The sequence below is a fragment of the Scophthalmus maximus genome, chromosome 2, assembly GCF_022379125.1.
Source record: "Scophthalmus maximus strain ysfricsl-2021 chromosome 2, ASM2237912v1, whole genome shotgun sequence".
In the NCBI taxonomy this organism is placed as follows: domain Eukaryota; kingdom Metazoa; phylum Chordata; class Actinopteri; order Pleuronectiformes; family Scophthalmidae; genus Scophthalmus; species Scophthalmus maximus.
In genome coordinates, this window is record NC_061516.1 from 12,955,736 (window position 1) to 12,982,373 (window position 26,638).

Sequence of the window (26,638 nt, forward strand, 5' to 3'; positions counted from 1 at the left end):
TTTGGGCAATTTGATTTGATACGTCTAAAGTTAATGTCTGAAACATTACAGATCATTTTTCATGAGAGCGACATTTTATTTAATGCTTGGAATCTGTGCAAGCACTAAAATGAGAAAGCTCTTTTGCCTGCTGCATTTGTTTCGAAAGGCAACTGTTTGACATCAACCAAATGTTTCAAGTCAGTAAAAATACTTCTGTGGTCTAGAATACAGCTAGGACAAAGGGATTATTTTCCTTTTTTAATAATGAAACACACATTCACTTAGATAACTCTCTTTTTCCTCTACAATACAACTTCTACTCATCTGCCCGTTATTACAGTCCTTCTCCATTCACTTCCCAAATTAGCTTTGGTCCCCCACGACGATCGCTTTCTCAGGTTTTGGGTTGGAGAGGAAGACGGTGTAATTGGAACCATGTCATTTCCCAGCATGCAACCAGCCCTGCCTTATCTTTAATTAAGTCCAACTGTCCTCACCGTCTGTGACACCCACTGTGTCACTGCAGTGTGTGTGTGTGTGTGTGTGTGTGTACAGATATGGGTCCACCAGCAACTATGAGAGGTGTCTAACTGCTCATTTCCTGTGACTGATTTAAAAAAAAACTGAAGGGTGTCATTGTGGCAGGACAGTTTCCGACCAAATGAATCCATTTTCTGTGGTTGCGTAAACATTTACTTTTGAATGCTCTTCTCAGTTTACAGGACATTACCATGAAGCGCACTGTAAACAAACGGCTGCAATTTCCTAAACTGCTTATAATTTATGAACTGGCGACTGCTGCGGACATTATACGACCTCCGGCCAGGAAGTAGAAAGAAAAAGAAAAACACAAACACCCCGGAGATTATTCTGCCTGTCAGTGCGGTGTTGAGAGAAACGGCAGCCTAAGGCACAATCATGGAAACTAGGTCTGGATAAAAGGCAAGGTGAAAGACACTGACTGCTAATTTCAAGACGTGAGTAGTTCTCCTGTTAGCTGTGCTTAAAATACCTTGTCCGTAAATAGAGAAAAGCCTGAGAGCCTGAAAAAAGAGCGTGAACTGTATAATGTATGGAAAAAGGGCGATAGTGGAGTTGGAGGACATTGCGTGCGAGGGTCAGGTTGTACTGACCGTGCACAGTGAGCGTGGCAGATGCTTCCGACTTCCCGACCATGTTCTCCACCACACATGTGTAGGAGCCCTCATCTGAGGGGGTCACTTGGCGAACAATCAGAGTGTGGTCCTCGAGGATTTCAAATCTGCAGGTAGGCAGGCAGGACGGACACACACACACACACACACACACACACACACACCATCAAGAGATGAGAGAAAATGTTGAAATACCATGTCTTTGCGGTAAATGACTGTATGTGGTGGGCACTTTTTGCATTACCTGCCCTTCGGCAGTTCAGAATCGTCCTTCCTCCAGCGGCTAGTGGGAACAGGGTCCCCCTGGACCACGCAGTGGAACTCCACACTCTCGTCCGCTAACACCACCACACTGCTGGGCCGCTTCACGAAGGTTGGGCGCTCTGGAGGGCGACACAACGGCAAAGCAGCATTAATCTCAATATAAGCACCCGGTGACTGTATGTCTCTACATTTTTTTTTTTTACATCATTTCCTATGGAAAATTTAAAAAAAGAAAACTCTTTGTGTAGTATCTATTTTGAATTTAAATATTAATGTAGCAAGTGTAATAATGGATGGTGTATCGTCTTGTGGTTGAGAGTTTCATTTCCTTTGTATGGTTTTACTTAAACATGCTCTTGAAACAAGGAGCGGGCGTGTACATTATATATTGATATAATATTTGAATAGCTCCAAAGTGAAAATATTTCACTTTGACAAAGAAAATCTACGTCTACATTCACTTTTAACTTGTAACGGCAGAATCAGATATTGATATATGCGGAAAATATGGCGATGTGTGCAAAATTAACGACACGTTGCAAGTCTAATATTAGACTCTGGGGAAAAAAAATTATTATTCTAGCGATAATCCTCCGACAGTCTCCAAAGTCATTTATTATGCACAACCTGTAGAACGACGCATTCTGACCTGTTTCTGCATTCAGCAGGATTTATTCTCATAGCCTTGAACGGCTCCATGAGGCACCGCACTGTAAACTCCCAACATTAACCAAGGTCATCGAACTGTGTGATACTGATAAGAGCTCTCTATTCTGATGGGAAATGTTAGGAACATAAAAAGAGTGGTGGGGGGGAGGGGAGAAGAGAGGCTGGAAGCGGGCGTTTTGGATGGGAGGTGTCAGAGGGAGCGCGTATTACAAGGTTTGAGAGGTTGTAGCGCCGGATGCATCAGCGGTCGGCGCTCAGCACGTGGCCGGTTGGGGGAGCCTCTCCACAGTTGGCAGATTGGACGGTAGTGCTGCATAATCAACGTAATTAATGGGTTATTACGCCCCGGTGACAAAGACCTCACACAGCGGACTGGCAAAGTAAACCACTGAGAACTGAGAGGGCACTTCAGACCAACTGAAGCACCGGGGTAGTGTGCAATGCGTTTCGCGAGGCTGCACATTTTTTACCCAGCACAGTGAGCTCGGCGATCTCGCTCTCCCTCTCCCCCACCATGTTGGTTCCTACGCAGATGTATTTGCCCGCATCACTCTTCCTGGTGTTGGTGATCATCAGCTTGCCACTGCGGATCTAAAAAAAAAAGAAAAAAGAAAAAAGCACAAAACATATTTGTACAGCTGTATTTGCACAAGACCTTTTTTTCTTTTCTTTTTTACCGCTGTGTGCTCTATGTGTTTTTCTAGTTACTGAGTGAGTGTGGCACATTCACAATCACAGTAAATAATCTGCACAGCATTTGTAAATGTTGTGATCAAATTTCTCCACGGCTTAATGCACCATCGCATGTGCACCGTCCATTCGAAAGTGCACATTTTACATTTTTATGTAACTTTTACTTTATGGCGAAAATCTGTGTGCATCTGTATGTCTCTCTTTATCGAAGGAGTTGGAATTCGCACTGCCTTTCAAGTAGCACAGAAGGTCATCCATTATAAAATTACATAATTCATATCTAGTGCTACATTAGCACAGAACCCTGGGAACAAAGACGCCGCGTCTTTGTAGATCACTCCTCAGATGTTCAGTCGGCGTACTTTGCCTTTCTCAAACTTTTTAGGTTCTCTTGGTGGGCGTGCACGCGCACACACACACACACACACACAGACACACGCAGAGGAACACACACACACACACACACACACACGCAGAGGCACACTCATGCACACAACAAAGAGGGAGAATGAATGATATACTGTATGCTCTCCATGCTGCTTTCAGTCTTTTCATATCCTATCCACCCGACGCCCCCGCAGTCTATCGTAGCTGTGTTCCCGGCGCTTTGGATGTGAGCTACTGTATTGATAGTCTGCAGACACCCAGTGTGAGAGGTGATGCCACAGCAGCGGTGAAAATATAGAGCGAAACATACCGATCTGAAGATCTCAAGACAAACGCGAGGACATTCCCTGCACCCAAACCTCCATAACCTCCTCCCAGGCATCACCTTCAATTAAACTTTCAGCCCCACTTATTATGATTTAAGATAGCAGGCGTGTGTTTCTAGTCTGCGTGCAGTCGCCCAGCACTGTTAGTTCTTAGAAGAGGTCAGAGGTCAAGGCTGCCTACGGTGCTGTGTCCATAAAGCATGCAGGGGGATTCAGTGTCGTGCAAGGCAGCACCTTGCTCGGTGGGCACTCTCCACTCGCCCTGCTCACAGATGGAACACATCATTAAATTGCTGCTGCGAGGATGAAACCCACAGCCTTTCATTTATTAGTCATCCTCCTCCAGGCGAACCTTCCACCACAAGCAGCTCGCACCGTCCACCAGATAAATAACAACGAGCAAGTCGCCTAACTACGGCCGACATTCCAGATCTGTTGCAAATGACGCGGTTTTTAGGAGGAAGATTTAACGAACTGTGGTGTGACGTGTGGTTGTGCAGCGCGCACTTTTTCCTGCACAATGCCAACCGCTGGTAGTCACGAAGGGAAGAGTTGGGGGGAAAATTTGGGAGCTGGTATTGCAGATTCAGCAAGTCTTCGGTGGATTAGGTTTGGATGTTCAGAGACATTAAATGTTTTTCATATGACAAAAACAGAACTGCACAAATACAGGGGTATTTGGGGTATTTATATTTATAATGCCTAACATTACTAGCTCATAAGATCGCATGTTTTGGCAGATAGTAACAATGTTTTACAGAATTCTATTGGAAGAAGAAGAAGCAACGCCCTCACACTGTCTACACTTGCATGATGTAAAACATTTAAATACAACATTACCGAAATGTTGCATTAACTGTTCTTCTTTGTGTTCTTCTAGCCTACGCTTCTGTCACAGGAATCCTCCAGGCGTGCAAGTGACTTTTGATGACCAACGATATTTTGTTGAACCAAAAAAAATATAAATTAAAATATAAAACATTGATTTATCTTAGTTTTTTTGCGTGGTTCATTTGCACAAGAGTTATTAATAAAAGTTATATGATATAAGACAATGTATGAAGTATAGGGGAACGTATGATATGAAGATACACAGCATTTCTTTTTTAATTACTTGAATGTCAGCGGGTACATCTATTATTAGCTCATAATGCCTGCTATACGGTTTTCCATTTCATAGATTAGGCACTAATATATCCCCATCAAAAGCATATTAAATCCAGGTGAATAAGGTTATGCATAAAGAGTTTTGTGTCTCAGATTCATCAATGGACACACGGCCTGTTGAGTCTTTTTTAATATTTGTCCGTTGATGGACCGATATCGAATGTTGTGGCAGTGTAATGATGCCAGTAAAGTATTCCCCAGAGACGATCTCGCTCGGACCGCTGTCTCCGACAAAATGCTACACTTCTGTTCCGTGACTTTTTTGCTCTGTGCTGCTGCACTAGCAACTTTTAGCAGCTGATTAAAGAGAAGACCAAGAGCTTTTTCTTATTTCCCTTTCTGACCGGTCTTCATTTTTAGCAGCAATTCCATTGTGAGGAAATCCAAAATGTGGTTTGTCCATCTTCCATCTCGGACACGGAAACCTCAACCTTCATCTCTGCTCTGTTTCAGCCTTTTCTTTCTCCTCTTGCTTTTGCCTCGTACTGTACGCCCTGCAGGCAAACACAAGTCTCAAGCTGCTCATAGTGTGATTTAAATGTATTTTGCCATATAAAGGCACTGGACACTTTAAAATAAAATCTGTAAATCCCAACCATGCACATGAGAAACTAAAAAAGAATATCGTCCTGAGGTATTAACTCAACTTTATGTACATATCAGTATTAATAAATGATGGTCCACACCACAAGGGAAACACTCGAAAGGACCATAAGTAGCCGTGAATCACTTGATGGTGGTGGACTCATCTTTGTATAGTATAAGTGATGTCTGTGAGTGAACTCTCCTGGCAAAGACATATTTCCATATAGCAAAAGATGATTAGGGAGGAAAAAGACAGGGCACGCAGGCAGTACAAAGCAGAGAGCAGCCTTTGTGTTTCCCTCAGAGGAGCCTCTCCTGGAATCAGACAGAGCTGCTCTGTCCATCACAGTCCCCCCAGAGAGACCCTACCTGTCACTCGGCACTAACGTGAGCTCTGGAATCTTCCACGGTGTGTGTTCCCAGCAGCACGTGACGGCAATCAAAAAAAACATACCAACACACACATACACACACACAAAATGATGTGAGCTGCTCAAACCTGGTTACATGCTTGAGTGAAAGGAATGAGGAGAATCTTCTTACTTACCATACCATAATTAAATCACTCCTGTTGGTACAACATTCCACACGACAATATAGTCCAGTATATTGTAGGAGTATTACAGTTCCGAAAAGGGCAACTAAATACCACAGATTTAAACTGAGCAACCTCTGTTTGTGTGAATACCGCGCATGTTTTGTACGTGGTTGTATGAACCAATATATATATATATATATATATCACTGGTTCCAGCTTCTTATGTTTGAGGACTTTTCTTTTTCTCCCTTTTGTGTAATTTTAAACTTAAAAAATCTTTCAGTTTTATAATGCTGATTAGACATAAACATCATTTGTGATATGCCACCTTGAGCTTTGGGAGATAGTGATGACAATTTGTCAGACATTTTCTGAACTAAAAATGTAACTGGAAAAGGATAATGTTCAGGATAATGTGTGTGTGTGTGTGTGTGTGTGTGTGTGTGTGTGACATCTCCCTTACGGTGATGCGTTCATCTCTGTCGTCTACATTGGCTCCGTCCTTCCTCCAGGAGATGGTGGGTTCAGGGTGCCCTCGGGGCGGTTGGCACTCCAGCACTGCGGGCTCCCCCACGGCGACCATGACATCCACAGGGTTCTGTCTGAAGTCGTCACGTAAAACTGGAAAAAACACACAGAGCAGAGTGGAAATTGAATGATGTTTGACCGCGATCTGACGATTGAAACGCACAATATTTGCTCATGTCGGTGCCCGCAGGTGTGTATTCACTGTGTGGACGAGACAAGCCCATTCCTTTGACGGACTGATGTGGTATTCACAGCTTTGAACTCTGAGTTCGGGGTAATTTCTTTTCATTCGTGATTTCATCCTCTTTTTTCTTCTTCTGTCCATTCATGGCCATTTGGGCAATTCTGAACACGTTAGTAAGAAGAACAAGGCAACATTCTTTTTTATCATTAGTCACTTGATGCAATGACGTTATCACAACGTAAACCACTCGAACAGCAGGATATTGTGCACTTGGTGTTAAATATACTACTTCACAAGTTGTGTCACAATAAATAAATGGTCGTTGGCTTAGTCCTGCGCAGTGTGTTTTATCTATGCATTTATCAGTTAGTTTACCTCAAATTATTTTTTTTCCACAGAGCTCTGCAATGTACTGTAACTGACAGAATCTCCCAGGATCTCACTTTAAACAAGGTCTACAGAGACTCGAGCTGCTGAGGAGGCTGGTTGTCCTAATGGCTGACAGTTTAGGCCAGAAGATACACTGCGTCAGAGCGCTGCAGAGAGGTGAGGTCCAGATGGCTCCCCGAGCAGGTAGCAGACAGCTACCGCAGCAATTTCTCATCTTTCCGTAACGAGCACAGCCTGCGCACAGAAAAAAAGAGTCTGCAGCCAGATGCTGAACTTGCATCCAAGTGGTCACGGGCAGCTCCTTCCTGTCTCCACCATAGACTGCATAAAGACTTCTTCACTGTACAGCATTAAAGCTGTAAAAGGGGCACAAGGAGGAGATCATTTAGAATGACAGGGGATTTAGAGAACTTTAATGTGTCAAAAACAATCTGCAAGATTAGAGCAGAGGGTGGACACGAATAACAGCGTTAAGTAAAAGAGGAAGGCGTACCTCATGAACGAAAACAACCTTTCGTTTCACCTAACTGCGCAAGATTCCCGCTTCCTGATGAGGTGAACATGTGCTAATGTGGACGCCTGTGCATGAGTGACTGATGTGAAGTGGTCCCGGTCTTGAATTACAATATGGGGGCTTAGAACCAGAACAAGCCGAGGGAGCTGAGCCAACGCAGAGCTGTAAGCATAGCGGCAGAACTCAGCAGAGCCGAGGGTTGGGGCGAAAAGACAGGAAACAATGAGGAAAGAGGACTAATGGCTCCCAGATGGTAGCAACCCGTTCACCTCTGGATGCGGATTTGGACATAACGCCGCGGCCGGGACGAGCGCAGAGAACGGCCGAGGCCCGAGATTCCTGATGAGCACGGTGGATGTGGGGGGAACAAATTGGGATGACCTTCTAATTGGAGGTATTTTGGCCCCCGCAACTCTTTGAGCTCCGCTCCGCCGCTCTGCCCCTCTGATCCTCTGAGCGGGGTTGCGACTGGCTGACTGCAGTTGAGTGAGTGCTGATGGGAAACAGCTGTCTGATGCCCCCCACCCCCCCGGCCTCCCAGCCGCCGCCAACACCACCGTGTCACATGATAAAAGGCATTCCTCGAGGGACACAGTAACATGGTTGAGGTTACATCAGACAGGAAGAAAGTGAGACCATCACAACTGCCCGTACAGTGTGTATACAGTATGTGTGTGTGTGTGTGTGTGTGTGTGTGTTGATTGATTGACTGATACTATCTCATAACTCCGAGCGCATTCCGATTACACATCTGTTATTACGATCATGTGAGGTCCAAACGGCTCCATTTGAACGCCTGGACTATTTCCTCATGCCTGTTTGTCAAAGACTTATTTTTTTGGTAATAGCCTCTGCAGTGAGAGGAATAATGCGAGAACACATAAGGGTTAAAAAAACAAAAAAAAAAACAGAGGAAGCACACGAAGGTCAGCGAAGAATTTTCTCATAAGTGTGCATGTTTTTGTATTTGAACGAGTTTGCCAAGTTGGCCGGTTTCTGCATGTTATACGATTGTGCCGGGTAAGCACACAAATAATCCGGAACATGTGTTTGTAAAACTTACTGTTTATATTCTCAGAGGGGGAAAAAGTGTCTGCGTATTACATTATAACAGGAAATTATGCATACCCAAGTGAAAACCATACGAGCAAACACAAATGAAAAGACAGTGCTACTGACGATTGTTTTATCCTTTCCACTTTCTCGACAGTCTTCATGTTCCTCCTGCTTCCTTGCATTAGTGTCTTTTCTGGTCATCCCCTGCATTCATTCATATAATTTCTGCTTATCTGTAAACATATCTTGACAATCTACTCCCTCGGACTGATGTTGCTGACATCTGTGTCTAGCCTCAAATCCCTTTAAGTTGATGGCTTTTGGAAAAAAACAGGCTCCATGGACGGGGAGAATAAGAAAAAGGAACTTTTTTTTTTCTGGACGCATAAATTTTTAAACGTCAGAGTCTGATTAGTAACACGTGGACGTCCTGAGATGACTGCCCTGATTTTACGAACCTTTGAAGAATAATACAGAGGACAATCACAACAAATTTAACTCACTTTCTTCTCACAATTAAAAATACAGAAAAAATTCCTCCATACGCTTTGATTTCAGGCTCATTAATATTTCTGCCGTCTCTCCCTGTCGACTTCAAGAACTCCAGCTGAATCTTGCGCTTTACTGTAAGCTCGCCTCTCTTGTCCTTCACTCTCGCATCTGCATCTCGAGGTTTTGCACACTATCGTGTCTTCCTTGTTATTCCCAAGTCGTACTTGTTTATCGTACATGTGAATTTCACAGTATTTCAGTGAATCAAAGCCATTCATAACAGTGAAAACCACCTCTAGAGCTCCTGAAGGAAAAGACAGTTTGCCTGTTTAGCTGGCGCTTTGCACCTTTCACTCTCTTTTTTTTCCCTCTCCTTCCATCTGATCCCTCCACATGAGAATCTCAAAGCCCACTTCAAAGCGTCAGCCCCTGGCCTCCCCAACCTGGATCTGACAGTGTCTGACTAGTTGTTAGTCCTCCAGAGCCTGAGCTAGAGCTTGAAAGGCCTACTTGCAGTCGAGCTCCCATAATCCTCTCTGTCGAGTCCAACTGGACCAAAAAGAAAGACCCAACAGATAGGGACGGGACGGGGCACACACACAAACAAACACACACACACACACACACACACACACACACACAGTAACCTTATCACACTACACCATCGTATGATACAATCAGAGAAACCTTTTGTCACCACAGTCAACACTAACCCTCTCCCTTATTACTCTATTCTGTATCCAAAGTGCTATAACATACTTCAGCTCCATGCTGTGATGCTATTTTTGTGCATTTTGGTACAGTAAAGCACAACTGGTTTAATATCAAATATGAGATTGGCTCATCCCAGTGTCTGTTTAGAGTCTACTGACAGGTTTAAGGTTTTTATAGGCCAAAAGACTTTGGAATTTCCACATCATTAGTTTGATATGTTTTATGTTTTATAGTCTATAAGGAACCTTCATATGATATAAAAGGGGAGCACAAATAAAAGCAGGGAAACATACCATGACAACTAAGTAACTGTTGACTCTAGGAATGAAATATTGAGAATTGGATTTTTACAGTGAGCAGAGTCTGAGCTTGATGAACGTAATAAGCTGCCGACTGCGTGATTAATACAGATTTCTTTGTGTTAAAATTAAATGGAGGGACACTACATCCTGTCTTTTCAGGCACGAGCCTCAGATTCCGGCAGAATAGTCCTACATGGCCAAAATTATCTTCAATCATGATGTGTTATATTTTGGTTCATCCTCGATATTAGGTTTAAAGGAATTGATTTGGCAATTTGGCAGTTATTTTTATTGACATCCTGGAGACTCTCCTGGTTGCCTGGCAACCTCGTGGTGATGAAAATACTTTAGGATCAGTGAACATTGATAAAGCGTTGTACATGTGTAGAGAGAAAAAAGCTATTGTTCATTTGTTTAACATATGACGAAGTAAAAAGTGAAAATCATTAACTGTTATTTAACAATGTTTGAGTGTCATTTGAAAGTATGAGCACCAAAATAGTTTTAGTATATCGAAACCTAATATGTATGATTTAATCTCAAGTATCTCTTACTCACTGGCCTCCTCTAGATGGTTCAATAGTGAGTGGAGAGAAAATGAAAGTTCAATGAAATGCTTTTAGAAAAAAATGAGGTTACATTTTTAAAAAGACTAAAAAAGGCAAAGCACCAGGCTCAGACTCTTCTTCCTTACTTATTCACCAGACTGCCTCGGTGATATGTAAACACTGAAACGAGAAGGAGATGCAGAGGCTGAAATTGTGGCTCCTTCCCTGTTCCGAGGCACTTTGGACCGAGACCGCACTAAAACAAATTATTCCATGAGTAAGTCGTAAAAGTAAGTGCTGGCATCTATTACACAGTCCAGAAGGTCTCAATGTTTCCCACCGCTTCGAAACACGAATTTCACCTTAAATACAAACCAGACTTCTTTCACTGAAGAATCCCAAAGCACCAACATGAAAATACATAAATGTAATAAATACCCAAAGCTAACCGTAAAAATGCAGCTATATCACACACACAAACCCGGCAGATATGAAATCCTCGACTTTCTCACAATCGCTTCCCTGACCTCTCCTTACCCCCTCCCTCTCTGCCTCTACCCATCTCCCCCTTCCTCCCTCCTCAACCATCCCCCTCCTTGCTCTTCTCTTACAGAGCTGTAGTCTGGAGAGACAGAAAGCTGCGGGATTAACAGCTGCTCCAAAGAAAAACCAATATGTGCAGCTCATGTGTAGAAGTTGGTCAGATACTGTAGATCGAAAAAAGACACACACACACACACACACACACACACACACACACACACACACTACACTTACTCAGGAGGTCCAGTGGGCTCTATGTCTCTTTGCAAACTTAAAACCAAAGCCAATAACATAATATGAGCTGCAACCAAGCAAATCCAATAAAAAATTGAAGGGGTCCCACACATACAAATTAGGAAACATGCATTATACTATCATAACTACGCCGCACGGGATTTGCACAATACGCTTGTACCAACGAGAGACACACACACACACACACACACACGTGCTTATGAGGGGAACAAAAATCCCGTGCCTGTCCTCCCCAAGCTCCCCTATTTGAATTTCATTTTCTGCAAAGAAATCAGTACTCAACAAGTCCCAGGGCAAGCAGACGGTTTCGCATGCAGGACCATACACCTATCTCGTGTTTTGCGATCCAATTAACTCAACACTGGCGCTCGGTTACACTATTTTACTCTCACACTTGTTTGCTCAACAGACTCAACAGACCGTCCCCTGTGTGTATCTCCGTCTGGCCCATACCTACAGCTTCATGCACCCGTTAGGAATGTCAGCTCCCACGTTGACCTGCGCTATCTGGACCTGTATCAGACATTTATTCATCATGTCATGTTTTGATTCTCATCTTGTGACACTACCACGTGGACAGAGGGAACACTCCTACACATCACAGTACAAACAGAACGTGTCAGTTTATCCCAGCCACTACTGTCAACAGAGGGGGATCCCTTAGGGCCTTTCAGCGAAGGCCAAATATATCAGCAGTTTAAATGTTGTATTGAATGTCTTTAATTTAATGATTGCCCTCCCCTCATTCTAAATGTAGCCTCATTTTCTATCATTTTAACTTCAAAAATAAACGGATTACTCTTCTAAAACCATGACAATAGAGTTATCCAATCAGATTTTTCTTTCATTCTTTTTCGGTTTTCTAGGTGTATTAAAGGCGAGTTGGCTCACTCGTTGGTTTCGGCTTCACGAATAGCTCAGGAACCCCCATTAATGTGTGTGTTTATTCAGACAGTGGCGGGTGAACTAAACAATTACTGTTTGATGAATAGTGTGCACGACCAAAATAAAAAAGGCTCAAGGCCAAAGCTGTCTAACAGAGTTTACCTTTTTTTCTGTCCAGGACTTTAAGCGAACTTCCGTAACAGCTCAGCGACGTTAGTCAGTCTGTTGAACAGCACTGACGGCCCGGTTACAGGGCGGTGGATTTACAGAAGGTTTGTGAAAAGTCAAGCGTGGACAACAATCAATAGTATCAGCAGTCCCGAGGCAGGGGAGGACCCCTGAGGGCTCCTGAGGGCTTGGCTCTGATTCCACCTTACAGTCTGGTTCTTTTAATGCTATTCATGCCTATTTACTGAGTCTTTTATACTGCTGTTCAAGGCCTTTATTGTTCTATAAAAAATACAGCACAGATGTGCAGTAAACATATACACAGCCTTTTTAAGCGGTACTGCGTTCTGACAGGGGCTTTACGTGTAACATGATGGTGTGTGAGTGTGCATGTGAGGACGGATGCACCGGTCCATCAGTTCTCGGATGTTCTGACACTCTAATCCCGTTGATGTACTTGCAGAACATATCACTCGTGAGGGGCAAACATTAAAACCAGCTAAAAGGATTGTGTAACCTCCGTTTTAATCTCCTCCACTCATCCTAAGAAGGGAAACGGGAGAAGGAGAAAGAGGAAAAAGCATCGCTGAGAATAAGGAGAGGGCAGATATGAAGAGACAGAAAGACATGAAGCAGATTAGGAGAATTAATGAGGTGGCAGAAGGTGCTGGGTGAAGCTGAGGCTGAGCAGCTCTGATTGGGTTACAAAAATTGTCAGTCGCGCTAAAATGCAAAACGTTGACTCTTAGTTCCTGTTGCTGGCTGTTGAAGTGTTGATTTCTAAGATTTTCAGAACAAACGATAAAAAACCCCCCACAAAAATGTACTTTCAACGGCAGCATTTTTTGGGGGAGGTCCACAATCTGAGCAGCAACCAATTGTAGAAGAAGAAAAAAAACTTGCACTGCGTCAGCTCTTAGGATCACAGTTTAAATTGAACACTAAGGTAGCAGGTTCAGAGAGCTAGCAATACCTTCTCGATCCTGCTATCTATGATTTCATCCCATCAATATAGTATTCACTGGAGCACATTCTAGTATAGTATGATACAAAACAACTGTCAAGCGCTTTATCATTTGAGAATGATGTAGGAACAATCTTTTGTTTTATGATTCAAGAACCAGAGCTGTGGACATTTTTATGAGCTTTAGAGAACTTTATCAAGTTAAGACATTTGAGAAAGGTAGAGGAAATAATAAGGGCTATACAAGTTGTTACACACACACACGCACACACACACACAATGACTTTGTGAAAAAATTGTGTTTTTATAGAAATATATCCCACATCGATTTTATGCTTATGTATTCTGGGGCAGACAACATTAGGCGAGACCGCTCTGCCCTTGAAGCTTTGTCATTCAGATCAAATAATGCACTACACTGGACCACACTGCTGAATATCAAAATGATATTGTTAAGTGCAGACAAATGGTAGAAGCAGATCGCTGCTTAACTATTGGACCAATCGCACGATGGGTTAATCTAACACAGCAAGATTTGTTAAATATTCTATACGAAGGTTAGGTTCATTCTACCGCATCAATAGGTTATTATCATTTTCATGTTTTGTTACAGTAAAATCTTTTATCCACAAGACACATTCATTCATTCCATCACACATGGCACAGCTGTCAGGGGTGATTCAGGGTTCAGTACCTTGCCCAAGGACACTTTGACACGCAGGTTGGAGGAGCCAGGGATCGAACCCCTGACCTTCAGGCTCGTGGACGACCCACGCTAACACCTCGCTTAACTACGGAGGTCGGATCACATTGCACTTAGACTTGAAAAAAAGACTTCTTGACCGTAGCTAAACGTCGATCTCCAAACTGAACTTGGCCAAAGATGAATTTTGCACATATCTATTTCAAATCTCTCTGGAAACCAGAAACCATCTGTTGTTTCATTATTTATCACGAACAAACAATTGACCTTGTTAACGTTGTAGCTAAACATGAAAATTAACCATATTACAATATAACTTATGATTTTAGTCTCGTAAATGTTGATGTGCTTAAACATTAACACTCAGTATTATTTTATTACAATCTACCATTACATAATATAATGTTGTTTCTGCCCCTGGGCTGCAGATGCAACCTCATAAGTGAAGCTCTGAATTTGTGGGGTTTTCTGCAAGTACAGTATAAGTCACAGAAGTTTTATCCGTTAAATTCTGTCGGTTTAAATGAGATTACTTTAAATTTACCTGAAAAAAGAATAGTTAGACAGGAGTAGCCGCTCTAAATATTATGTGTGCTATATTATTTCCTCTAGCATGCACTAAGCACACACAATCAATGAATTCATCCAATTTTCTAGACACTACAAGTTAATTTGTAAATAATATTTACTAAAGCTCCAATATTTCATTAGGGTCAAGCTGCTATAAGGCAAAAATAAATGAGTTGCAAACGAACTCAAGATAGAAGCTTGGTCCATGTAATCATTGCAAATACATTCGAGAAAGTGTCTCCTTCCTCGGGGCACAACATGCATATGGAAAAACCCTTTCCTGAAATGTGGTGGCGAAATTAAATTTACAGAAGGTATCAAGCTGCCTGCCACCCTTTGTGTTTTCTACAGTCTTATACTTTGTAACGACTGGACACTTGGACAGCGCTCTGCCTGGTACGACTGAATCTTGTCACGGTCTAAATAAATGTTTTATATGCGTGGGTTGTGTCTGCAATTAGTCAACACTTTGAAGACCATGAACTCTTTAACCTTTCGCTATATGAATTCATGAAGCCCTTTCAGCTAAACGTTATTAACCGTATGTTGTAACTCCTTTCATTCAGGAAAGGTGTTAAAGGTGAATCCGTTTTCTGAGTGTGCATGTTTCTTGGGCAGGAGTGGTGATGGTTGCGGGCCAAGGGCTTCAGACATTGTTGTGTTTACAAGACGAGGCATACAACGCTCTATGACCACGAGTGGGAAGACGTCTTCAGGGCGGACTGGAAGCTGCAGTGTCTCGCTACCGTAGATTATCATCCGGCTTTTTGGCGTGCGGACTTCATTAGAGGGAAAGAATTGATAGAAATAGAGGGAAAACAAGATTTAACAGACAACATAGAAATGAAATTGGATGCTGGACTATGAATTTTTCTGCTTCATTGGTAAAGGTGAAAGGCTGCTACCGAACATTGGCTATTTAGCAATAGAAACAAATGGAACTAACATATAACCTCTTAAAGTGCCTGCCATGAGCTACATTAACAACGTGATTGTGAAATAACCACAATCTCCGGTCACACAGAAACCGCCCTTTAATTATTCCCAACAAAACTGGAATTCCTTTTGGTGTGAATCATAATGGGAGGCGGAGGGATGCTGGGTGGATGACACCAATTAGCATCAGGTAAGGTGACACACACAGAGAGGTGCATGACAGTGTGTTGACAGTGGCCGGGTGAAATCGTGGTAAAGAGCACAGGCAACACGGGACTCAGAGCGCCATGACCAACATTCTGAGATCTGTACTAACAACACCTCCCTGCCGGGACCTGAGCTCCAGCGAGGAGATGGCTCACAATCGGGTCCCGCGGCACAAGTGCCCTGCTTTATTACATTTGAGGCCGGCCTGTGCAGCAATTCACTGACTCAATTGAACAGATCAAGATATAAACTGTGGCCTGTGACTCAAATCAGATAAAACCTAAAGAAAAAAAAGAAAACAATACAACAAGCTGTTTGCACTTCTAATAGTGACGGATACAGCCGACACCTGAAACCTTTTTGATGTAGCAGGAAGTGAATGGCAGTGAGATCGAGGAACTTGACAAAACCAAATCAAACCCTCTTCTTCTAAATAATGGAGAGAGCTGGAGGCAGTAGAAATGCGGGCCTTTCTCCCGAGGGCAAGAGTTCCTCGCATGAAAGCAGGGAGAAGCCACCCACATGCACACGCACACGCACACACACACACACACACACACACACACACACACCACCCTTGGACCCTCTCATTAGTGTAATCCTGTAAATTGTCATGAATAAATCCACTTAGAAGCCGCTGAATGAACGAGTTTCACTTTGAGATGGTTGCATTACCATTTCAATAAGCACGCCATGCTGCAAAACGTTGGCAGTGTTTGACAGAGTAATTGGGAACATTAACGAGTAGATAAAATATGGTTAGCGGAGGGAAGCCTGTATATAAATCTGTGCGTGTGTGTGTGTGTGTGTGTGTGTGTGTCAATTATCTTTTTTTCTTCATTTTTTTTGCATCGACAAAAAAAAATCATGTCTAGATTTTTCCACTAATAAGGCCAATGAGTCCCACTGAAGGACAGAGATTGGTGAGCGAGCCTTTGCCGGCTTTGTTAGACAAAACAAAAGAACTGGAAAGCAGACAGCAGGCAGACCTTGGACCAAACTGTTCCAGTAGGCTTTCCAGTTACCGGCCCATAGAAACCTTTGTTTGAGCCGTATGACCATAGCAACAGTGTTTGGAAAAAAAATCTCTCAGGGGCTAGGCAGAGTTGTAAATAAGCACCTCCGATAAAGTGTACACAATAAGCAAAGAGAGTCAAGGTATGTGCAATTACACATTGCACCTGATGCTTAGTGGGCTAGTCTTTGTTTAAATGTGTGCCTGCCTTAATTCCTACCTGGCCTTTGTTTGTGCAACAAGACAAAGCAGGTAGAGACAGAAATAATTTTCAAAAAAAATAGCAAAACCCAAGAGAAATGCTCCACGGGATGCATGCACCCAGGTCACACAGAGAGGCGATGGGAGTGGAGGAGGAGGAGGATGAAGAGGAAGGGTTGGCGGTAGGGAGGGCCATGTATTGTAAGAAAGAGAGTAAAGTGAGCAAGACAAAGAAATCCGAGCACGGGTAGGAGTAGAGATACAGACACAAAGAAACAAAGAGCTACAGCGAAAACGCTGTGCCAAAACAGGCAAAGTGAAACACACACACACATGCACGGCAATCGCACACAGTACACACACACACTCACAGTTACCGCTATGTGCCGCATCCTAATGTACCCTGAGGTGCTCTAGTCCTTCCCGTGTCATCAATCTGAAAGACAACTCGGGGCCCAGGAGAGAAGGGGGCTATATGGGCAGGTATGTTAACACTCTCCACTATGACAGACAGAAAAAAATAAATAAAGGACAATATAAATTAGACAAAGATACCAGACAGAATCGCGGCCTGTTTTCCACACAGAACATTTGAGACTACAGGCATTATACTCCAAAGGTACTGTATAATAATCTGACTGACAGCAGTGCATGCCGTGCCGAGACGGGACCACAACAATTCTTTTATTCAACCGAGGAAAATTACATTATCGTGGCAGGGAAGGCTGCTGACAATGCAGGTACAGACGGTAGAAAATCGCATGACTGCAAGGCTTGAAGCTGCGAGTGACACTGAATACAATACACGGTTTCCTCACAACAGATCGGTATGCGGAGGGAAGCGGCATAAAGGTAAAAAAATACCGAATGACGGAGCCATTTAGTGCAGCGCATCGGGCGTTTGACACCGATAATGATGCGCACAGACAAGCTCAACACCACATTACTCCATGTTTCATTCTGCTGCATTTCTCCTTCTCTTTTATAATTCTAAGTCATTTATTATTATCTTGGAGGACTTCTAGGGGGGAAAAAAATATTTTGGCTTTGTTGCAAACATTCAGTATATACGCCTTCCTCATTACCATTTAACTGCAGCGGGGGGTTAGAAATCAAGTAAAGAAAATGAAATCAATTAATCCGCAATATGAATCCTACAAAGCCTAGAAAGAGTTGCGCTTGGCACTTATAATCCCCACAAGTCACGGAGAGTCTAAAGACCGGAGATTCAGAGTAGGAACGGGAAAGAGAAATCGAGTAGGTCAACGGGCTTGTTTGGTTTGGACCCGGGCTGCGCCAGGGAGGAGTGACTGGGGAGAGAAATGAACGAGGGGGTGAAAGATGAAACTTTAATGATCCCTCTGGGGAAATTGGGTCATTGCAGCGGAGGGAATGGGCAGAGATAAGAGCAGAGTAAACGGGAAGCTGTTTGTGGATTACACAATTAATCACCGCAAGATAAATACATTAAGGGTAGCTAAATGCAGTTAAAGTGTCACTCAATAAATGCGTATATGAAAATGTCAAACGAATGAAGATGTCAGACGGGAGAGCGGAGAAGGTTACAGATACAGGCACGTGTGCAAATATCCACTGCGAGATGTTTAAACGGTGAAAACTTGCACAAGGAGCAAAGAAGGGAAGAAGGGAGTGGAGACAAGACTGAGCAGGGGAGGGAGGGGGAGCAGGAGGATTGTGCTGAAGCAGTCCCCAGCCCCTTTAATTGGTAGGAAACAAGAGGTCTCTGGATAAACAGTCGCCACAAGAGAGAGCCTGGCTCCTTTTTCCCCCGGTAGTTGCTCTCTGTCCGTCTTTTCTCCCGAGTAGTTTAACTTCAAGCTATAACTTTGAGTAATGCTCCACTCCACACTCTTCCTCCTCCTCCTCCTCCTCCTCCTCCTCCTCTCTGCACTTCCCCTTCACTCGCCACCAGCCCCAGCTGTCTGTCCTCCATCCTCTCCGGTGTATCTGTCTGTTGCTGGGACGACACACTAAACACCATCTCAAGATTTCCAAATATAACAACAAACTGCTCTCGACCGAGCCGTGATGCCCTCACTCCTACTGCTCTCTATCTCTGTCTCTTCCTTTCCCTCCCCTCGCTCGCTGGCCAGCGGTCTTTCCCCTTATGTCTGCTTTTTTTTTGGTCTTTCACCTAATTATCTCACGGAGGACGAGGTAGCCCCTATACCATCCCCCACACCTCCACCGCCCGGCTACTACTGAGGAACCCTGATGAATAATTTCACGTTTCTCCAGCCTCCTCTTTCTCTCGTCTTCAAATTGATTATTGTACAGAAGCACCGCTTAAAGAGCAGCCCACTGGGTAATTTGTCTTTCTGACGAGGAGAGTCCATGGATATGTATGGGGGAGGGAGAAGCATAAGGCCAAAATTGATATGCAAAAGGGAGAGAGAAAAAAAACAACATGATTATATGGAGGGAGAGAGAGAGAGAGAGAGAGAGAAAAAATAGGTATTGGGCGCATCGTCCGCCTTTTCTCTGATACTTCATTCCGTTTGATGTTGTGGTCAGGGGCACGACTGGGGTTGGTGGGTATTTGCAAGTGAAAATGTTCAGGGAAAAGTGAGCAAAGTGTTGGAAGCGCATCCCTGAGATGCATCTGTAATTATTACATGGAGCCCGTTGAAAAATAAAGCTAACAGGGCCCCATCATCCTCAATCCCTACCTGCTGCAGCCCTGTGGGTACGACACTCAGTCATATTTGCTTCGGAATCAAACATTGACAGAGTGATGTGTTGTTGGATGAAGCCGTGCCTCCGGGTGTTTGCTAAATCCTTTTCGACGATCACACTCCCTTTCGGTTGGCGTGCGAGCTGGCTCCCGTGATGACAGAGACGGAGGGTATCATTTGGGCACCACATGGAAAGATCACTAAGTGTGTGTGTGTGTGTGTGTGTGCAGACACCCTGCCTTGTCATCAGTAAATGAGGTATGCCATGAGTAAGCCCTGCTGAAATGCATTCACCTGTCCGGGCTCAGTCCTCCGCAACATTGGATGACTCATCTGACTGGATGGGAGTAAATTAGCAGACCGAAGTGAGGTCAGAAGTGTGCGTCACCGAACAATTTTGGTTAAGGCGAGTGCACGCCTGAATTTGTTCCAGCGAACACAGCACACAGCACACGTGCTGTTCTCGTATAAAGGCTCCACCATGCAGCTTTTGACTCTCCACCAGTGCAATATAAGAAGAATCAGCCCCCCGCCCCCCCCCCCCCCCCCCCCCCCCCTGCCCGCCCCCCATCATCTCTCTCCCCATCCCTCCGTCTTCTCCGTGCTGCACACCCTCATCACTTTTCGTTCTCCCTTGTGTTTTCCTGTCTCCTAACTTCAATCCTGACTCGTATCTCCTTTGTTTCCTCCGAGCGATCTCACCATCTCTCAAGGCTTTGCTCCTCCCCATCTGCTTTGTCTTCGCTCCTGCCTCAAAAATGTTGTAAAGTCTTTGCAGCAACGCCAGGTCTGCCTCACTGATTTTTAGGGCCCACGCTTCGCTTTTTTTTTTTTTTGTTCGCTCCCAGTCCCGTTGTGCATTCTCCACCCCCACCCCTCAAAACCCAGCTAATGGATCCCATGTCAGCAGAATACCAGAGTAAACCACACAACTGCACTGTGGCTCCGTGTCTGTCTCTGCCTCAACGTCTTTCTCCTCTAGTCATGAAAAAACAATACAAAAAAAAAAACGACGGAGAAAAGTGAATAGAAAAACTTCTGCCTTAACACAACAGTGTAATGACTCAAATGAGATTCTGCTTACTTTGTACCCCGCGTTTAAAAAAAAAAATACTGCAGGACACTACAGGTGCACATTCTGTCGTGCCATGAAGGGGCCAGTGTTTTTTACATTCTACTGGATTTTACATGGCTGAAGTTCGAGTTCCCTTTGTCTGCGATGGAAGCTATCGCTGTACATGATAATTACCCACTTCTTCCATGTTCCAAAGAAACTAGTGTTGCTTCTGGTAAACTCAGCACTTAACTGTGCATGAGGAGATTTTTCCCCCATTTTGTGCCACAACTTGTATCCCCGACAAAATTATAGGGGGGGAAAGTGCTTAATAAACAGTCCTGTCTCTTAGAGATTAAATTTATATGCTACTAATTTGCAACAACAAATACGCTTTGAAAGACTATGGACTATATTGGACTATGTATTTATTATCATAACATGGTTAAACTCTGGTAATTAGCATCTTGAGTCCCATACAGTTGTTGCTGAATGTATTTGCTAAATATTCACTGATGTCACTTGACTTCATCCTGCAGTATTTCTTGTAATACAGTATCTGCTTGTGGTGACTAAAGCGCGATTGAACTTAAGGGTTTCTGTAAGTTTAGGCAACTCCAAGTTCTTGGTTAGAGAAAGTTAGGGAAAGATAACAGTCTGGGTTGAATATTGAAATGTTTAAAAAATGAAAAGCACATGTTTACTTTAACATTAAGCTGAAACCACAGCTCCTTCGCTAACCCCAACCCAAGTGCTTTTGTTGCCTGAACCTAACCACATGTAGGACTCAAACATCAGTCTCTGGTGCTGCACATTCTTTTTTAATTATTTATCTATTTTTTTTTATATTTCTATTTAAGTATTTCGGGGGACTTTATATGAATTTATTTGACAGGGACAGTAGAACGGCACTGGAAACATTGGAAAGAGAGTAGGGGAAAGACATGCAGTAAATGGTCTGGCCTGCTGGGACGTGACCCAGGTACATGCTGCTTAGTGTACTTGTGCGAGGGCCAACATACAGAGGATAAAAAACTTAGACGTTTGGAAACAATGATTCGCTTCATGATTGGTTCTTATCAGTCACAACTCGACCTACAGCAGCGAACGTAAAACGTTGCAAACTCTTACTTATTTCACCTCGTCGTCGCTCCAACAGACAAAATCCCCGCCCTTACTTTTTCACCATTGTTATTTTTCGTTTGTAGTATAAGCAACCAATTGCAGTAGACAAACTTCTTCCTGTTTACAACAGTACGCACATGCTCAGTGTATGTGAATGGTCACGTGATATACGTTTTTTGGTATGTTAGTCTAGACGGAGATTACTTCTGATGCGGAGCTAAAACGCTCATCCGGACGGGGATCGTTTTCGTTTCAAAACGCTGCTGTGAAGCGAAATAGTATCAGGATGGATGTAGCCAGAGACAAACAACCATTGACACCTATGGGCAATTTAGAGCCTCCAATTATCCTAACCCCCAATCTGCATCTCTTTGGACTGCGTGAGGAAGCCGAAGTACCCAGAGAAAAGCCACGCAGACACGGAGAGAACATCAAATTAGAATTTTCCAAATCGGGCCACGGTTCTCCGTTTAAAAAAAAAAGCAATATGATTCCACTGTATGATTTCACTCTTTCAATATGCAGTTATCCTCACAAGCTTCACATAGTTCTTCATAACAGCAACACAATCACCAGTGATACGTATTTTTGAATTCATTTTTCAAAAGGTGTGAGCAGGAAATCAAACGAGGGGTAATGCTCTTTATCTTGTTCTCTCCTTCGGTGGAGGATTGAGCCGGTTTGGTCGCGTGTGCAGGGGGCTGGAACAGGCTCACCACGACAAGTGTGCCAAGAAGATCCGATAAGGGACTGACAGGGACAGACTGTCACGTCTCTGCGGGGCTCGGCACTCCACAGGTGTGTGCGGCATCCCATGCAAACCCGGGCAGTGACAAATGGACCCAATTTCCATTTATTTATCCGTCTGTATGTTGTGAACACAGAACACACGCTGGTCTGCCCCCACTATAAATCTTTATCCTGTTAACACAGCACCAATAAACCAACACATTAGCCCTTGCAAGCAGCACAGAGCAATCAAGCATACTGTCACGCACGGTGCGTAAAAAGGAACCTCAACACATTTACTGTGAAATTACATGGCAAACACGCATCAAGAGGACAATTAGAAAATCCACTGCAGACGGATGATCACACTAGTGTGCATACACAAAAATGATGTAAAACAACATTCTGGACGGCAGATTGGAAAGGATGTACCCAAAGAACACATATATGAGGATAAAGCCAACTTATTTTTTAAATAATGGTAAGTTTTTCCGCTGTGGAGACGGTAAGAGAGCGGAGCAAAGCAATGGGGGAGTGATGGGTTCAGCGGCGAGGTGGGGCACACGTCATCGTTTTGGCTTGATAAGGCCTTGAAATTGCTGAGAGAGACAACCACTTCTGGAGCAGCCTGCCAGTCTGCCTCAGTGACCCCAGCAGGGTTGGCTGGGTGAGGAGGCCTCCATTGACACGATGCCTCCTCTGCCATTAACCCCTCGCACAGGCGTCCACATCATCAGCAGCCACTTTGACTTTCCCATCTACTTACACTAAACTAGAATTAATAGTTCTTTCTCTGAAGGCCAGCTCCCTCCCTCCGCCTCGCGCTTGCACACGAAACTCACTTTACAGCCTTGATCCCACTCCCCTTTGTCTCTCACTGACATTAACACACATGCACATAAACTCTCCCTGCTGGTTCTGTCATATTACCTGACAGAACACCGACAGATTTTTTTTTTTTTTTGCTCACTGCCAAGCATCCAGTGGTGTGAATGGTTGAGCCGCTGGATTTAATTAGTGCTGCGCCCATATGGGTTCGCAAACAGACACACACACACGCACGCACGCACGCACAAGCCAAAAGTATGTCACATCCCCACCTGATCAGCTCTCAACATTGCCTTCGGTGGCATGCGTACACAGATGCACGCGTGAATATAGTGTACGCCCCAGAGGGAAGGGAGGGAACTGAGCAGCTTTGTAATCAGGTGATTCCTTTGCCGTAAAATTTAATTGGTTTTAGCAGCAGTGCAAAGAAAAACGTTAAGGTTGGCTTGCCGCAGCGCATGCACAGAGACAGCTGTGCTGGTGGGCAAGGAGGCGGGAGGGAGCGAAGTGAGCATATTGTTAAATAGATTATGTTTTTTTTTCAAAAACCCAGCGATTTTGACGAACAGCGCTCTGTCAATCTGGCAACAGAGAGATGTAGATTGGAGGGCGCGCGGACACTCACACACAGGGGTCCGTGAAAATTCACTTTGCCTCCCAGTCGCTTCGATTGAATCTCATGCAAATAATGCATTTTAGGAAAAAAAATTTTTTTGGTGGGACACCTGATGCGATGCTGTCCCACCACTGCAATGGACACATACAGTACAAGATAAATGACAATGACAAACATATATATTGTGAGTGTTGGTTATGAGAAATATACAGTTCATGGGTTTTATCAATCTTTATCGCATTTCTTCAGCTGGAGACAGGATAGAAGAAGAAGAGTAATACCTTGATATAAATCTAGTATAACACAATACTCGGCATGCTGTGAGCTTACACGCTCTCGTGTGGGACCTGCAGTACAGTGCTCACGGGTTCAAGAGATCAAGAGCATAATATCACATATGGTTTTGGAGTAAACTGGAAATAAAAAATCTGTTGGGGCTAAATTAACAAGCGGCCGCACTTTGGCAGGTCTGCCCTCAGCTGCCCTTTGCGACGTGTGTCCCGGGCTGTTGACTATTGATCTACTGAATTTGTCAGCGTTTCAGTGTTGTACTATCGGGATAATTAATGAGGAGGAGGAAGCAGATTTCCAAGATGACCTTTCACAAATACCTTATAGTCACACATTCACTTCAATTATTATTAGATATATAGCGGGAGTGAGTGGGTGGGGGGAGAAAAACGGGAGCGCCTGATGAGACCGATGAGACTCTGGTATTTGCTCAAAGGATTTTCTCTCCTCTGAGGTGTCTGTCTGTCACCCTTAGGCCAGCCCAGAAGTCAAATCCTGCGCTCCTCCTGGAATTACTTTCACTGATTCATCTGTAACCTGAATGGAACATGCCATTTCCTCAATTCGGTCCAACAATACCCCTCGGTGCACAAACCTAATGGAGTCATCAATGGCGTGTTACGGACTAAAAAAAGGAACGGAGCTGTAATTGGGTAATAGGGTTTGGTTATTCTTTACCTTTTTAACAAGGCTCAATGTGGCATTCAGTTTCAGTTGTATAAATAGTGAATAGGATGCAGTCATAATATACTATGTAATGTGATGGCGTTTAAGGCATTTTCTTCAGCTAAGCTCCGCATAAATAAAAGCGTAATCCACTGCAATTATGGACAGATAGCTTATAATTAGCTCTCTGTAATCCGTCCAGCTGTCTCGTTCTTAGTAGACTCAGCGCTGTCTGCATCCGAATAGGGAGAGATGAGACTGGGGGCAGTTAGTCAGAGAGAGGGATCACCTTCTCGGGAAAGGCATTTCTGACATGTGAAAAGTTGTCCTTGACAGTCTGTGGAGAGAGACACTTTCATGACTCAAAAGGAAAGAAAAGTAGATAACAAAAAAAATAAATTTAGAGGATGGAATTGGGGTCAAGCCAAGGTCAGTGTTGACTATCGTTTCCACTCTTCTGCGGTGTAACCATCTCCACATCCCACACGGCAAACTATTGAGTTCTATTTCATACCGGGGTTTTTTCTGTCTATACAGTGTGGTCGGCTTCCATTTTCTCAATTTCAGTTCACCGCCACATATGGCAGCATGTGTCCAAATTAATGGGTCTGTTGTTGGATGCACTGTTTATTTCCGCTCCGCTTGATATATATATATTTGCATCTGCTCGGGGGGGGGGGGGGGGGGGGGCACACATGGCACCTTTGCAGCCAACCTCACGGTTGTTGAAGAAGAAAAGGGAACGGTTGGGTTTACTGGGACTGAAACCCTTGATTAGACCCAGTAGGTGTCTCTGCTGAAGGTAGCCTGTGTGATTTGCGTCCATTGAAGCGCACTGACTAACATGGGCTGCTGGACGTCCTTGTGTTTGTGAGCTTGTCGTTTCTGCTCAGAAAGCAAATGGGGGGGGGGGGCGTTAAAGCTGGCAGACTGTGTATACTGTAAGTAACGTACAGCACATCCCCTGCTGTGTGTTCACAGGAGTGTGAATCTTCGTTCACTTCTCCTTCCCACAAGCAATTTGGTACCGGAGTCATCTTGCTGTGCTGTTGCTCCACACTAAACACACACTACACACACACACACTGGAAGGAAGCATTGTGGTTGTTTGTGTGTGTTCCCAGTACACACAGGAGGATTTAACTGTAAACAAAGTGGTGCAAAAAGAACATTTCTCTGACTTGAATAATCACCCGTTGTTGCACTATGACAAATACAATCAAATTCACTACAAATTCCAAAAAAACATTCTCTCACATCACAATGATCGGATGTTGTCATAGTTGTGATTTTATAGCCCATGTAGCTTCTCTTCTTGCTCTGCATAATCCGCCAAACGTTGCCTCGAACCATTTTCACCTGACTGAAAATATTATCCAGAGTGAGAGATCACTGTCTCTAGAAATAGATGTTGATATTGAACTTTTCTGTGTACTGTTGACCTTTTAAAACTGTGTGGTTAAAGGGTTGCTTCAGCAAAAAATTACAAAAATATACAAAATGATTTTTAGTGCTGACACAAAACAGACAGAATTCCATTCTCCTCCATTAAACTAGACACATTTCAGAGACAGATCATCTTAAAACGTGAGAATATAAGACCAAACTCTCTGCATGGCTTGATACCATAGTAAGTGAGGAAATATCTTTTCTACTTGGGTCAAGTGACCCTTTAATTTAGTGGTTTCCAAAC

The 26,638-nt window shown here is 43.7% G+C and overlaps 1 protein-coding gene across 5 annotated transcripts in view; it reads right to left on the minus strand.

Moving 5' to 3' along the window:
* The window catches only part of LOC118301201 (roundabout homolog 1-like), a 90,363-nt gene that overhangs the window by 14,476 nt on the left and 49,249 nt on the right, over positions 1 to 26,638 (minus strand). For all 5 annotated transcript variants that reach the window (XM_047330500.1, XM_047330499.1, XM_047330498.1 and 2 more), the window contains 4 exons: positions 6,229 to 6,386; positions 2,540 to 2,660; positions 1,381 to 1,519; positions 1,116 to 1,243 (listed from right to left, as the gene is read on the minus strand). In XM_047330500.1, coding sequence (XP_047186456.1) covers positions 1,116 to 1,243; positions 1,381 to 1,519; positions 2,540 to 2,660; positions 6,229 to 6,386 — 546 coding nt within the window. The remainder of the gene's footprint in view (positions 1 to 1,115; positions 1,244 to 1,380; positions 1,520 to 2,539; positions 2,661 to 6,228; positions 6,387 to 26,638) is intronic.